The sequence below is a fragment of the Mya arenaria genome, chromosome 16 (genome assembly GCF_026914265.1).
Source record: "Mya arenaria isolate MELC-2E11 chromosome 16, ASM2691426v1".
NCBI lineage: Eukaryota > Metazoa > Mollusca > Bivalvia > Myida > Myidae > Mya > Mya arenaria.
In genome coordinates this window covers 4,259,837-4,276,421 of record NC_069137.1, presented here as the reverse complement: position 1 = coordinate 4,276,421, position 16,585 = coordinate 4,259,837, and the positions used below count along the sequence as shown (strand labels likewise).

Here is a 16,585-nt window from a genome sequence, read left to right as displayed (position 1 = left end):
CTTTTTATTACTTGTGTTATTGTATCTCACTATTATTTATTCTTCAGAATACCATTGTAGTTTTTCTTCATTTAACTAAACGATCATAATATAGATCTTAAGTCTTCAACAAGTAAAATGTTCATACCTTTTTAAGGAACAGTTCAGATGATGCTCTAGCAACAAAGGAGAGAGAATTAAAAGAAACAAAACAAGAGTTAAAAGAATTGCAGGAAAACATGACGTAAGTATTAAATCATGTGTTCGTCAACGCTTATAGTTCATTTAATAACATAAGGTTCCTCCTGTACAATCGATTGTATGCACCGCCTTATAAATTTTGCTTGAACACAGTTATAAGTTATCTCATTTGTGTTTCGATGAGTTTAATCGGAGCTTTCTTGTCTTCTCTGTAATAGTGAATAAACACACATATGTAAAGCATAGCAAAAATTATAAAAACAAAACAAAAATAAAACACAGAAAGATGTTTGCATTTTCTTTTTGACGGGATTATATGTATTTTGTTCTTAGATACAAGGAAAGAGTTTTAATGGAATGCAAAGAACAATACAGGTAAGCCGAAAAATATCACGTTATTTGATGTGTTTTCGATATGTTAATTAAAGGGCCATAGTGCATTACAAAATTATAGTGAAGAATGTATGAAAACTGTTTAAACTATTTGTACTCTTGTAAAACATAATATTACAATTCCCAGATAACGTATGTCAAGACTTATTTTGTTAAAACACAAAACAATTTATTACATTACATTGTGTAGTTCAATAAATGAACGTCCAGTACTTAAGTTAACAGAAATAAACTGTCTTCTCAAAATGCAAAAACATATTAGAACAATATAAAATAACATACCAGTATTGTATTCAAGTAAAAAGCAACAACACTTATTTAAAGACGGAGTAACACCAATATACCTAAAATTCAAACTAAGATAACATTTATATTATCCGTAGAATAAAAGATGAGGCGTTAAGGACATCCGGAGAAGAGTCAAGGTAAGCCAATATGTTCACACGACTATACCCGCAGCTGAGCTATTGAACAGGGGTCGTCTTACGGTTGTAAGCGGATCGTGTACAATAATATCGGGTAATCCCACGTGCCGATACATTGTATTTTAGGCCATATTAATGATATAATGTTTATCTTTCGGGAAAGAAATATGTTTATCTATTTGTAAATATGTATTTATTTATGTATTAATGCATTTATTTGCTCACTAATATATGCAATTCATGTATCGTCGTATAGGTCAAATACAGTTACTCGTGTTTTTCTTCAAAAGTGTCTAACATATGGAAGAAGCCGTTCTAAATTTGTGTTCGTCCTAGCGAAACGGCTTCGTACGTCTGTAAAACACTTTTGAAGAAAACTCGTAATGTATCAATTACATAACATTATTTGATGTGTATGATAACATATGTTAATTTGATGGCAATAATACATTACAGATTTATAGCGATGAATTGAGATGTACCCTCTCCCCGATTTAAACACAGAACAGAACAGAACAGAACAGAATATTTATTAGACTTAAGCACTACAAGCTTATCGTCATAATAGCAAAAAATACATATATATATATATATATGGCATGCAACAATTTTAACACATAGCATATTATACGCTAAATACATTTGATTTGATTGTTTCTGGGATATACATGTGAGAATGAATTAATATCATATGATATAATTTTTAATTGAATATACATACTGTCGGACATTATTTAAAATTTATCAAACAGTAATCATGCATTGGTTATGTATATAGCCGCATATGACTGCGTATAATGGGTAATGAAAGTATATTTGATTACATCGTAAGGACCAGGAAAATGATGCAAACATGTACTGAAATAACAAAACATAAGGACAATACACCAACCCAATATGAGTTTTTACCCTTTCAAAAATAAGATAGAAAACATCCATGACACATACTTTATATCAACGAATCACGAAGTTTGAACGCCTTATCACAATACATTGCTAATTTTCTAATGAGTATGTTATTACTACTTTGCATCAATAAAATATATTTCATCAAACTAATATGAGTATAAAAGTACTTAGGGATATACTGGCGTCTAAGGTCTGCATACACAGGGCATTTAAGAACAAAATGGAATTCGTCCTCAATATCATTTAAAATACACAATGTACATTTTCTTTCATGTCTAGGAATTTTATTATGTCGACCTATCTCTATATTTAATTTATGCGAAGAAAGACGTAATTTGGCCAATACATTTCTATATTTTGTATTTTCTACCAGACTGAGATACGCTGATTGTTCAAAACTAGTTTTAATTTCACGGTATACATCTAGAGCAGAGGATAGATCTAACCCAGATCTCCAATTACTAATATAAATATCTCGAAGTCTACTCCGAAGCACAGGCACAAAACATTCAATTTTCACAGAACCAGGATAAAGCCATACTTCATTAAGACCAGATGATTGAAGGATGTCACGAACTCTTGACACCCAGCTCTTGGTTGACACGTTGTTATCTACATTATAAATTTGATCAAGTAATATAGCATTTAAAATACAGTTTTCTTGCTTTACTGAGTGGAGCTTTAAAAAGTATTTCACCATTCTAATATGACGTTCTATGTACAATGGGAACCTACCCAACTCTCCATACAAGGCCAAAGTGTTAGTGGATTGTTTAACATTTAACACCCATTTACAAAATTTCTTATGAACTCTCTCTGAGACTTCCGCATTCATATAGCCCCACACTTCAGAGCCGTAGTTTAAAACAGATAACACATAAGAGTCGAAGAGATTAAACATGATATTAATTGGAACTGTAATATTACGAACCAGCCCCATAAGTGCGTGCAGTGATCGCAACCCCTTTCCTGCAAATGTTTTGGCAGCTTGAATAAAAGAACCGCCACTGGTAAAAACAACACCTAGATAATTAAAAGAACCAACAATTTCAACTTCCTGATTATTATACAACCATTTATCATTATTGCCCAACCTACCACCTTTCCTAAACACCATAACCTTAGTTTTATCAATGTTAACCGTGAGGTTCCATTTGCGACAATATGAATATAAACTATTTAAAGAGTTCTGCAAACCATCCTTTGTCTCTGAAACAATAACAGCATCGTCTGCAAATAACAGTAGATATATTGAAATTTGGTCGACAGTAATGCCGTCATTTATATTTTCTTGCAAATGCATTTCAATATCGTTCAAGAAAAGTGAGAAAAATATCGGAGAGGTTATCTCCCCTTGAAATAAGCCAAGGTTACTGTTGAAAAAATCTGACAATGTTCCCAGGTGTTTTACACAAAGTTTCACCTCGCTATACATAGATCGAACAATGGACAAAATTTTACCGTCGATTCCCAATTTTATAAACTTATACCAAAGCCTACTTCTATCAATGCAATCTTAAGCTTTTTTATAATCAATAAAACAGCAAAACAGCTTCTTTTTTCTTTCAAACTGTTTTTGAATCAACGAGTGCAAAATAAAGACAGGATCAACCGTACTATACTTATTTTTAAAACCAAACTGAGCATCTGTGAAAATACTATTTTCTTCAGCCCACAATTTCAGCCTTTCATTTAATACGATAGTAAATAATTTTGAAAAACAGCTAGTAAGAGTTATCCCCCTGTAATTGTTAGGGTCTGATTGGTTTCCCTTTTTGTAGATTGGAATAACAACACCAGTTGCCCATGACCGAGGGAACGATTTCGTGTTCAATATATGATTAAAAAAGGAATTCAATGGTCTAATAATGTGTGGTACTGATACCTTAAAATACTCATATAAAACGTTGTCAATAGAGGGTGCCTAATTGAACCTAACTTCTTGATGGCTTTCAAAATTTCATCATCTGAAATAGGCACATCTAATGACTCGAAAGTAGAGTTATGGTCTAAACCAGAATCAAATTCCCCAATAAAATCATTATATTCTTCCTCGCCTCTGAAATCACCACCTGACATAAGATTACTGAAGAAAGTTTGAAATTCCTCATTAGAAATAGTATCACCATTATTTGCTTTTTTCCCGTTTTAAAATATTTTCCAAAACTCCCTCGGAGACTTCCTTCTTAAATCGTTCATTTTACGACTACGTGTAAAGTTGAATGAATTTTTTGACCTCCGACACTGATACTTATAATCTTTTTTTGCCACATACAGCGAAATTCGATCAGTATCCGAAAATGTAAGGTTAAATTTGCATACAGCGCTTTTATACACGTCATATTTGCGTTTACATTCAGCATCAAACCAATCCTGTTTAACTTTTCCGTCTTGGAAATAAAAGACTGGCGTTTGAGAAGTTTTTTGAAAATACTTATTTCCTTTATCACATATATATTTAGTAAAAATCGAAGTCAATCGATCTACATCCCCCTCCCCGCTAATTTCAGAATTTAAATCAAATATCAAATTGTCTATATTATTTGAAATATCACTCACAAAAGCGTCTTTATACTTTATATCAAATTTATAATATTTATTTTTAGTATTGCTGCTACTCGGATCCCTGTGTACTGTATTTACCTTGAATGAAAACGTCAATGGTGCATGATTCGAAAACGTATTAAAATCACCCACTGAGAAATTATCAAGCAGATTGAAATTATCATGATGTGTCAATAAATAATCAACGACACTAGCCCCGTTATGGGTCATACAGGTAAAATTCCCACGGTCTCCCGGCCATCGACCGTTAACTATTCGCAGATTGGTTGCCTTACAAAGGTCAAGTAAAAAATCGCAAAAACGATTAGAAGTCATATCTCGCGAGGTGCGGGGCGTCGGAGTATCTATAGTAATTACGTCATTGACATCAATACTACGATCAAATTGAATGAAATCGCCTTTACTACCAGTACGGCTATTAAAGTCACCTGACAAAAATATTTTCCCACGCTGACTAAACAATATAATATCTTGTTCTAGCTGTGTGAAAACATCAACACTATACATATTGTGGACCGGCGATGACTCCGGAGCAATATAAGTAAAGCAAATATATACATCATCATCAATATGGAAAAAAATTCTTATCTAGTTTAACCCAAATAATGCAGTCTGTTGAATTTTGTACAAGTTTAACTCCATTTCTAATATTATCTTTAATATATACAATAAGGCCTCCACTTGACCGTTTCGCTCTTCGATGTTGGTATTTACGGTAAGAATGAATAGGGTTTGAATATCCTTTTATGTCAATAATTGAGTTCTTATTTGTCCACGACTCACTCAGGCATATTATGTCATACTCACAGATGAGATCAACAAAATCTTTCGACGACTTTTTCTGAGGAGTGAGTCCTTCTATGTTCCAGGAGAGGCACTTAAAAACATTCTCACACACTTCCTAACAGGGTCCGCGGTACAGATGGTTGTTGATAAACTGCTTATCGACCTTAATAAAAGCCTCTTTGCCGTCCTTCCGGGCCTGGAGCATGATGGGAACCAGTTTCCGGCGCTGCTCCACAACCTGCTTAGGAAACTGTTCCGATACCCCGTACTGTGTTCCCTTTAGTTCCTTCGCCGCCCGACGAACTTTCTCACGATCAGGGAAGTCGGAGAACTTGGCCACAATCGGCCGGGTCTTATCGCCTTGGTAGGGACCGATCCGATGCGCTCTCTGCAGACGTATTACTTCTGTAGCATTGTCTATTTTAAGCTTTTCTTGAATAAACTGTAGTATCTTTTGCTCGCAGATTTCATCTTTTTCCTCAGGAATTTTGTGGAACAATAAATTGTCACGCATACTGCGGCATTTGAGATCTAATATCTCAGATTTCAGGGTATTCTCTGTTACCCTATGCTCCTCTTCAAACTTTTTCATTTTTTGGGTAAAGCTGTCTAAGTCTTTATGTTGTTTACTTATTTCGGATAAGGTTTGGCTGTCAAATTCGCGACTCCGCTCGATGTCACGCACCTTGCTCTCAAGATCATTGATCTTTGTATCCATGCTTTGTATTCTGGTATTTATAGCGTTTACACTAGACTGTATGGAATCTAGGCGAGCAAGTTTACTATCCATACTATCTAATCGCTTAATTAGCATAGTAACTAGGTCGTTGTTCACTGACCCTGGTGAATTGGGCGTTGCCTGTCCGCTGTTTGTTACCCCAGGGGTCATCGATCCCCAGACCGGGTATGGGCTTGCGGCCATGTTCATATTTTGGGGGTACATGTAACCCGGGCTGCAATACTGTGCCTGTGGGGTCTGCGGTAGTTGATATTGGCTATTTGTAATAACACTGTTACTACTCTGACCTTTGTCATTGCTTTTATCATTGATAATGTCCATTGTTTGTTTTCGTTTTTGTTCCCGCCTTTTACTTGGAGTCTCTTGTCGTTGTTCTCCTGGCGAAGTTTTTTATTTTTTTCGTTTCCTTGTCATTAAGAGTGCTTAATAAGTCCATAGAGTTACATAGAGTTACACTTCAGCTAGTTTAAATAATTATATCCTTCATAAAACAAAAAAGAAATCCATTTTTTATCACTGCTCGAATTTTCCAACCGCCATTTTACACGCATGCGCACACAGACAAGGCATAGTTCAAAACAAAATAATGATTATCTTAAATTATCACGAACAAATCATTAATTTCATTTGTATTTCCGTTTAAAATTATCTGAATGTGTTATTTTATCTCGTATAAATGTTATTAAAAGAAAAATGCTTTACTTACATAATTTCAGTCAGTTGAACACAGAGCTGATCGAAGAATTAAGACTACAAGTGCAGAGATATCAAAGGTAATTATAGATAATGTTAGTTATTTTGATTAGGTCAGCGCCAACAGTGTTATGAAAGCATTTCTTGCGCAACAGCCTACGCAGATTATGAGTCACAAGCATATCCTATTTCCACAATTTATGAGATCATACATACTTCAGATATTTTATACTCCGCATCGATGTTCGGTAAGTATCTTATCTTTAATTTTCACAGGGGGTTGGTTGAATTAGTAATGTAAACATTTACCATCTAGCATTAAGTAACGAGCCACACACAACGTCACAATTATATCCATTGATGCATTTGAGGTGACTCGTTCATGGTTTGTTAAATGTACTTTTTAATTACATAATAAAGTGTGGCAAATCATAAGGACTGTTTAAACGAAAATACCAAAGCTGGAACCCTTCAGCAAATGTAGATATTTGCTCAAATATCGTCTTTGAAGACAATTTTCATTAGCGTTTATGACGCAACTGAAAATTAATTACGGCTGTGGTGTTGCGTGATTAGTTTATTGTCATTATCACGTTATTTTTCAACCTAATTTTAACAGGTCAACATATTTTGTTTAAAGATCCGTTGGCCGTATGGACCAGTCGGATGTTTTCTATTTTGTCTTGACGTTACAGGCATGGGTTCGAACCCCACTGAATTCAAAATACGTTTTTATGCTATTACAGTATTTTCTGTAGTTTCAATATCATATGATAATGATAATATAAGTGTTTTCAGATGCATCACCTGTTACCAGAGACAAGTGATAATTGTAATTGTTAATAATTTTCTATATTTATATATTCGAGTTAAACGTAATTTCATGAAGATAAATGATAATTTAAATTATTCTGGCTGTGTTAATTTCATTGTTTTACAAGTATTCGTAATAATTAACAACATCAACAAAAACAACAACAACAACAACACTATCAATACCAGAAACAAACACCAAAACTATTATAACACAAACTATAACAACAACAACAAGAACAACAACAGAATCAGTAACAACAAGAAAATCAACATCAACAACGAAATAAAAAAAAGTGAACATCCATATGGACCCAAATATGATTGCATAAATATACTTTAATCATAGTTATCATTCAAATTAACCTAAAGGCAGTTATTTGACAAAATAGTCAAGGTTGTGTTATGAATAATATCAAAGTCATATATGAAGATTATAAACAATATTATAATTTGTTTCAGGTTAACTAAAACAGTTTCGGAAAAGGGAGATGAAATAGACAGGTTTGGAATTTGTACCTTCACTGCCTAAGATTAGATATGATCTACTGCTCGCGAATAATCCTACTTAATGCACACTTTTTACCTATGTGTATAGTGTGACTATCATACAACACAGTCGCAGTACACGCATAGGTCATACGTGTGCGCTACGAAGTAACTTAAAAACACTTCTCTCCTAAATCTACTTTCCCTAATCCCTTCAGTCCGCTGTAATCGTACGGCAGACAACGTCTTAAGTTGTATATGTACGTTGGATCAAATTACTACTTTAACTTTGTGTAGATATAATTTAAGTTTTTTTAATAGACGCGTGTGCATTGATAAATATTATACGTATGTATCTTTGATTTGGAGAAGTTTGACTGGTATTGATATAACAGTTATGGCCTCAGTTCAAGCGCTGAATGTTTAAATTGCCTGTTGCATTGTTATGTATAGTAATTAAACTGACTAGTATTTTTCATGTACCAGTTTATTAAAAGTTTACGCTGTCGACTATTATATCCGTTCCTGGCAGCTTTCAGAACAACATATTGATGTCTGTCTACCATGTTAAGGCTCATGAAAGAGCGGAAAAAAACCCTTGATGAGAACAGAAATGTAGGTGCAATTATAATGGATTTCCCAACGGCATATGATTGCCTACCCTATGATCTCAGTTTAGACAGCGTAATGCATATGTTCTCAGCATGTACAATTATGCACTCCTATCTTGCAAATAGAACAAAAACTAATACCCATTGAGTGGGAGCCCATCCTGAATATCGGCCACAAGGATCAATATTAGGGCCAGGAGCCTTTAACATCTTTCTCAATGTCATCCTATACTTAAAAAGATTAGATCGCCTTTATCTGGTGTTGTTAAGGCTACTGTTGAAGACGAAAGTCACACTTTGATAAAAATGGTTTACTACTAATCAAATGCAAGCTAATGCTGTCAAATTTCAAGCAATTACAGTCGGCTCAAAATCTGTTTAAGAAATAAAACAGTTTAATTTAATGAATTGCACTATTGTTTTTGAAGAGCAAGTTAAACTTTTGGGCATTGCAATAGATAAGGTATTCAATCTTGATGCCCGAATTTCTAAAATAAGCAAAAAGGCAGCTTAGTAACTGAATATATGGCAATAAAACTAAAAATGTTATCTTTACATATTTTATCAGATTCAATTATAACTACTCAGTCAAGGAAACGTCATAAATAACAGCGAAGTCATTATTATTAAACTTTATGATAGCACCGTTTTATATCTTTTATTTGCTAAGACAGACTGTGTGTGGTGGTCATAGTTTCAAACAATAACTGCATCGTATCTTTGAAAAGATAACATTAGGTACTCTGAATTGTATTCCTTTGTTTTCAGATATAGTTGGGATCCCTTATCATTAAAGTACTTGAGGTTTACCAATTAGTTCATTAGTTTTTGTTTTATTATTAAGTTTCCTGCATTTTAACTTACTTCAGAAGTGTTGGGATAAGAGTGAGGTTGTTCGCGCAAACTGGTTTAAACCCCAAGTATTTATTTTTACTGACCGTTCCAAGGCGGTACCTTACTATCCCTCATGTACACACCTTGTTTGTATATAGTATATATGCACTGTGTTGTTTGTTGAGTTGTGTGCTGTTGTTTCGTGTTCCTTGTTTGCGATTATTTATGTTTTGTGTTCTATGTTTTTGGCATTTATCATTTGCAATTAAACGGGTTTTATTTTTGAACATTTGGCTTCTGAGCTTGTTACCGTAGATATTTATATAAATATTAACTAATGAACATACTTAAACAATATTTTAATTTGTTTCAGGTTAAAAATGAGACTTTCAGAAAAGGAAGAGGAACTTAAAAGGTATGGAAATAAGTCTTAAATTATATCCTACGTCTGTCGTAACAATATCTTACGATTTGACATCGCAAACACTGACTAAATTCACATTACTGAGTCAATTAACACATAGTACGTATGTTACTGCCCAGCTCTCCAAAACCAACTTAAGTCCGTTCTGTCCCCTCTAAAAATACGATAGGTATTTGTATATGGACGTTGAATCGAATTATAAATTGTATGAGTACGCAATAAGTTATGTAAACAATGCCTGAACTGTGTTGGGCTGACCACATACAACGTAAACACTAAACGCCACGAACAACCTTAATCTCCACGAACATCATTTATCTTGTCTTAACAAAACAAAATGCAGCAATGAGTCTGATTAAAAAAAATCACATTATTAGGATAGTTTTATACTTAAACTTATATGCATTAAATAAATAAAAACATTTTAGAGCATGACAATATAAATAAATACATGTTAGAAATATCATACTGAAAACAAAATTTATTTGATGCAGATAATTCTCATAAATAAAAAACAATACTGAATTTAAAATGCATGTGCATGCCACAATGTATTTCAATGTCGTAATCATGTATTGTTATCACTTGTGTTATTCTATATGATATCAAAATCCAGTATTAACCTTGAAATGTAGAATATCAGTGAACGTACACGTATTGTGCCAAATGAATACTAAATAAAGGATGTTAAATATTAACAAGTGTTTGCTTTTTCAATTTAATTTCATAAATTAAGAAGTTAATAGTGGTATGAAGTATATTGCAAAAGTTGCATTGAAAGTTAACAAAGCTTATGACTTTTAAAGATGGTAACATAATTAACGGGACAGTTATTTTATTAGTCATTGTTACTCATGTGAGTATTGATTCTGATCACAGGGCCTTTCTTATCTGTTTTCATGTTTGTATTAACATCAAATGTCAAAGTGACAGCACCAGCGGAGTTTCTTTATCAGATGTCTACAATGAACGACCAGCTCAACCCTGAAAGAGGATAGGTGTACATCAATATTAGGTTTTTTTTGCTTTCGTTTATTTTTTTTCAATGGGTTCGTTTTGTTTTTGTTTTTTTTTACGGTCACAAAATTCACATTGAAATTGATCGGTTTATTTTTCTTTAGGCTTGCCATTTCAATGGAACCTGTCAATGTCTTTGGGTTATATATCCAGACCATCTTCAAAAGCCACTCAGACTGTATATTCCCCATGATCCTCCAACGAGCACACCGTTTCTCCAGCTATACAAACTAGCTGCGTCATCAGCGAGATCATCTTGATCATCTGAACCTCAAGGACGGCAGAGGTTATCATGACAGTCATCTGTTTCCCGAGAAACATCTGTCATTTTGAAAGGGGATTGCATGTCGACAGGACATTTGTTTTGCCGTGAAAATTACCGTATATGCATTTAACATGATTAGTCCTGACATTTACTAAGTAATGCTTTAGATAAAGTTTGTTAGGTTTTCATTTTTCATTTGTAAAATACATGTATGTAGAGAGTTGAGGTTAAACTTATACATACCCAATCACTGTATCCGTGATTTATTCGTCAGAACCGGACGGACGCCTTGAATAATTGTCAATACATGATCATCAGAAGGGGTAAACATATTTAGACTACGATGTTTCTTTGATTTTGTTTGTAAGAGTTCGTTTAGAGTCTATATTCGACTTCTGTTTCTAGTTGGTTTTAACGCTCTTTACAATTTGATGATTTGCTGTTTTAAAAAAAAAAATGCACCGAGAATAAAATGTAGAGCAAATGATAAATTTCGATATGTTTGAAGTTCTCGATAAAAATGGAAACTGAAATATTTGTGTATTTTTATTTTTCATCAGTTAAACTATTTATGTCACCTAAAAACAAATAAAGGTCAAAGTAATTGTAATATGACACTAAATAAATATGTGAAATGTCTTAACATGAATGATTTCTTTGAAAAATCACTTCTACATATATTAATATATATTTTACTTTTACTACAACAATCACTGTTTCACTAATTATATGATATATATTCAAACTATCTTTATTTATTCACTAGCACAGCTTCTTCTATTGCTACTATTTATTTTCTATAATTATCACTGAAACTATCATGCTTCATTTTCTTTCAAATGTCTAGGCATTTTAACATCTTAAGGTATTATGAAGCTTACAATATCACAGCATCACACTTTTATCTATAAACAAGTGCATATAGGTACAGTTTGCAAATTACTCCAATAATGTGATGGTGATACAATTTGAAAACAAAAAGTATTATTTTATTCAATTTACATTTTTGGGGGATTCTTGAGCAATTCCTAAAATTTCATGTATGGATGTTGATGTTACTTTTATTATTTGTATTCAAGGACTGGCGTGTTCATTTCCATCCTGATATTCTAGGATTGTAAAGCGCTTATTAAAAGGACATTCTCTTTAATTGTCATTATTTACTACGGTTAATATTCGATACATATAAATGTATTTATCGAAGGCTTTCCTCGTTATATTGTCATTGCTTTACAAATAGTAACTCCATATTATAGTATATTTTGTCATATTTATTAATATAACATAAAACAACAACTCATAAAATGGACAGTATATTGACATATGACCATATAGTAACCCTGTAAACCGCCCCTTTAGTAAAATTTAAGGACTTTGGTCATATATGGGTTTATTAAACAAGCATTGAAACATCTTGAATAAGCTTTATTTATCACATTGTATCTGAACAATGAATTCTGTATCCGAGTCAATAATTTCATTCATATTTATGAGATAGTATTTCCTGTAGTGTTTTCTATGCACTGAATATTGTTGTTTTTTAACTACTGTGTTTCAGAAAAAAAAACAATGGACAAAAACTGTTTTCTCTATTCCTGGCTGTTTTTGGACTGTCATGTCTCACTTCAGACGCCTGCAGGAACATACATAAGTGTCTACCCACCGGGCATAAAGGGATTTAATCCAACTCAACTTAACGTGGTACAATCTCTACAGGAGGATTGTAAGCGCCTAGGACATCCAGATCATATTATTCCTTTGTTCGGTCTTAATGTTGACGATATAGATGATTGGTACAAATTAATTGATGTAGACCATGAACGATGGACAGCGGATAACAGTATGCTCGAAACCGCACTAACCAAAGGATCGGACGATTTAGGGAAGTACTTAGAAGAATACAAACACACGAATACAAAAAGTGCAGATTACATATATTCAGCTGCCTGGTATTATTCACTGGGAAAATAAACAAAAACGGTACCGAACATAATTATTATATGTTGCATGAACCATATTACTTAACGGCAAAAGTATTTTAATGTATTAGAGTATACTGTCTACGATATGTAAACACCAATATAACACGCATTAAATCAGAAAATTGAAATAATGTGATGATGTCGGATGATATAAAGGAAACGTTGATTTGGGTAACAAGTGCACGTAATTGTTTATACTGACCTGCTATTGGGAGACCTCATTCGTGTGGAAGATCTTAATCGTATTTTCCTAATAAGTTCTTCATCACAGCTGATTTACGTCTACGTTTACGTCTACGTATCAAAGTTCTAATACAAAGGCGGAAACCTTATGCTTTGCGTCATCTTTATACGTTTGATGATATTTCATTGCATTTAATAACTTTATTGTTTTGATCGCTGTTTTGTACTTACTCAAGTGATAATGCATATTTTTAAAATATAAAATGGGCATTTACAAATACGGTTGACACTCAATCTTATAAAACATCATCCGGTATCAGTTTGCAAATCCTCTTTTTTTGCAAACGTATTGTTAATTGTATTTGCAACATCAACTTAAATTGGAAGGAAAAATATGCTTTTAGTTAAAACAGTTTTCAGAAATAAAAACAGATAAGAACATACATCTGACGCAGTTGTTGATAAAACTGCGCTGGATTGTACACAAGTGAAAATGCAGATGGAATTAATTATCAATAACGTGTGGACATTTTTACACCCGTATTTAAATTCAGCAGCTCTGGCAATTTTCAACTGCTGTTATCTAAGACTTCTATGATCCCAACGTACTGGTTTTTTTTTTTAATTTTACTGGAAATATCAAATTTTTAATTGCAATTTTGGGTGCCACTTTTAAAATTTATGTCTCAAATAATAAAATAAGAGTTTGCTAATAATCCGGATTTTCAAACACCGACTGTTGTTATAATCAAGTTGATTGCCGTCTTAATAATATTTGATAAAATATAACTAAATTAAAGTATATCGTTAATGATTATGTATGAACATTAAACTAAATGCATTGATTCTTTTTTTTATTGTTTTAACATAAACAATTCGAAATTCCCAAAGTGCAAATTGAAAAAGATGAAATAACAGTTTTCATGGCCAGCTGTTTTTATTCCACTAAAACGTTTCTTTTGAAAGGAGATGCAGATAACAACTGCATGATAGAACCCAGCTTGCAATGGCTATTTATACGTTTATTAAATTCCTATTTAAACAGTTATAGTTTATAGTCGACGCATTTCTGCTTGGAACTCGTAGGTGATATTTATCGAGATTTGTGCGTCTGTTCATTTGTGTATTGTAATTGATGGAATATAACCTATTGTGACATAGTATACTGAAACACAATGAAAATGTTTAGTTTGTTTTGAAAATACATATATGTATATTAACAATATTAAAATGTGTTGATTTAAAACGACAACATTTAGTTCAGTATGTGTTCATTTCTTAACCAAATATATTGTCACTCTTGGAATTGAAAGATAAAGATTTAAAACATTCCTTGCATTGATATTCTTTGTAAACTATATAAATGTTAATACTTTTGAGGAATTCCCTTTTCTACTATGTTTTGATTTATTTTTTTTGAATTGCGAAGTTAAAATTACAACAATATATTATAATATATTCATAAGTATTTTTAAAAGTCTATAAAAGGAGGCTTTAAGACACTTTGTCGAAAAAAATACGGACATTAAATAAACTAAACATTGTTAACATTAAAACAGATCCTCAATAGTTTTGTGTTTAATATTATTATGCTGTAAATTTCTATGCAATTCATTGCGTGTAATAAGTGTATACATATTTGATAATTATGTGTACAAAATACTGGAATTAATTCCGTGAGCATTTATGCGACCCTCAATGGCATTACACATGTTTTCAGCGAAGGCGCTTGATGGGAATTTCCAGTTTTACAGACGGCATTCAAGATAAATGCCACCGAAATTTCTTAATTCCAAATTCTTATATTTTTGTAATTGTTCATTCGAGCGAAATAGAGTAGGACCAAAATGTTAACGTGTTTGTTTAATTTTCTGACCGTGAATGTCTTATTAAACGAATCAGCCTTAGTCACGCTTTTTTGCGTAATTTGGTTTATGCATCTCTGCATATGAAATAGTTTACTGGCCTTTTCTTAATATTTACAATTAAAAATAAAAAGTAGTGAAAATTGCGGTGAACCCATCACCTGTCGATATATATTTCTGTCATGCTTATATCTTCGATCGCTGATAGTACAACGGTAGTATTTGAAAGTGACTCAGCCGGACACGCTTGCTGCACTTTACAATTGAGAAAAAAAATTATGGATTATATATACATGTTTTGAATTAAATAATAACTCGTTATTCTACTGTATGCAAAACTCGTGTAATCGATTCGAAGATAAACATAATATGAAAGAAAGCGGATTGTTTTCGATGATATTGAAAGTTAAAATCCTGCAGATCCGAAGGGAACACTCAGTTGACCAGAATCGAAAGTGTTGATATGACTCAAGACTATTGTTTCATGTCTCCGACAAGTACTTAATCGAACCCATACATACATACATGCATTCATGTCAATTCAACACCTAAGAAGGTCTTAATATCAGATGGTCCCAAAAGCGCAAAAAATAATAAAATAAAAAATATGTATGAGGCCGATAACACATCATCATACATTATTCAAATCATATTTCGCTGCTGTCTCTGCTGATTTTACCCGATTAAAGAACGAATAATGATTTCCCAGTTTATTGTGTGATATTTAACATGTGAAAGTCACGTGATAAGAACAGATACATAATCCGTTGTTTTTTTATTATATTTTTTTTTACTTGGATTGACGTGGTACACAAACCCAATTAATTTCGACCTTTAAAAGACGCAAACACTGCGAAAGATCAATCTGACGTAGGAAATATGACATCATAGTAATTAATAATCAATCTATATCGCTTGTGTTTTTCCTTCATTTTAGTAAAAACAATATTTCTGTTTAATGGTGGATACATCGGTGAACTATCTTCGATAGTTATCATAATCCTAAGTGTGACAAACCACTTTGAATATCTATTGATTTCAAACTTCTCTATATTTTAAACGCGATTTGTATTGGTTCGGTCGCTAAATCTTGAACCACTCAGTAATATAAGTTATACAAATAAATAATTATATTAACACTGTTCAAATACAAAACAGTAAGTTACATCTCTGTTTATGAACAATATTTTTGATTCTTGTCATGTTCACTATTGTTTGTGTTGATCAAAAATCATATAATAAAATATGTTAAACCGATAAATCATCTAGAACAGTTGAAGCTAGCACTTTTGTGTGTGGACGCTGATTAAATGTACTATTTTGTAATTACGGGGGTTGATTATGATGTCTTGCTCCATCAGTTTATACATACAGTTTCAATTCCTTTTATGTTTTCATAAAATAAGCGCTTA

At 32.6% G+C, this 16,585-nt stretch overlaps 1 protein-coding gene across 2 annotated transcripts in view; it reads left to right on the top strand.

Annotated features, from left to right (window-relative positions):
- The window catches only part of LOC128222048 (uncharacterized), a 29,323-nt gene extending 15,570 nt beyond the window's left edge, over nucleotides 1-13,753 (top strand). Inside the window, exons 5-11 of one of the 2 annotated variants that reach the window (XM_052930807.1) lie at nucleotides 137-223; nucleotides 514-555; nucleotides 957-998; nucleotides 6,714-6,770; nucleotides 7,966-8,007; nucleotides 9,811-9,852; nucleotides 12,702-13,753. In XM_052930807.1, the coding sequence (XP_052786767.1) occupies nucleotides 219-223; nucleotides 514-555; nucleotides 957-998; nucleotides 6,714-6,770; nucleotides 7,966-8,007; nucleotides 9,811-9,852; nucleotides 12,702-12,825 (354 nt within the window). In that variant the 5' untranslated portion in view covers nucleotides 137-218 and the 3' untranslated portion in view covers nucleotides 12,826-13,753. Of the gene's footprint in view, nucleotides 1-136; nucleotides 224-513; nucleotides 556-956; nucleotides 999-6,713; nucleotides 6,771-7,965; nucleotides 8,008-9,810; nucleotides 9,853-10,982; nucleotides 11,213-12,701 lie in introns of those variants that run through there. The other variant, XM_052930806.1, reaches the window with a different exon arrangement.
- Nucleotides 13,754-16,585: the final 2,832 nt, after the last annotated feature.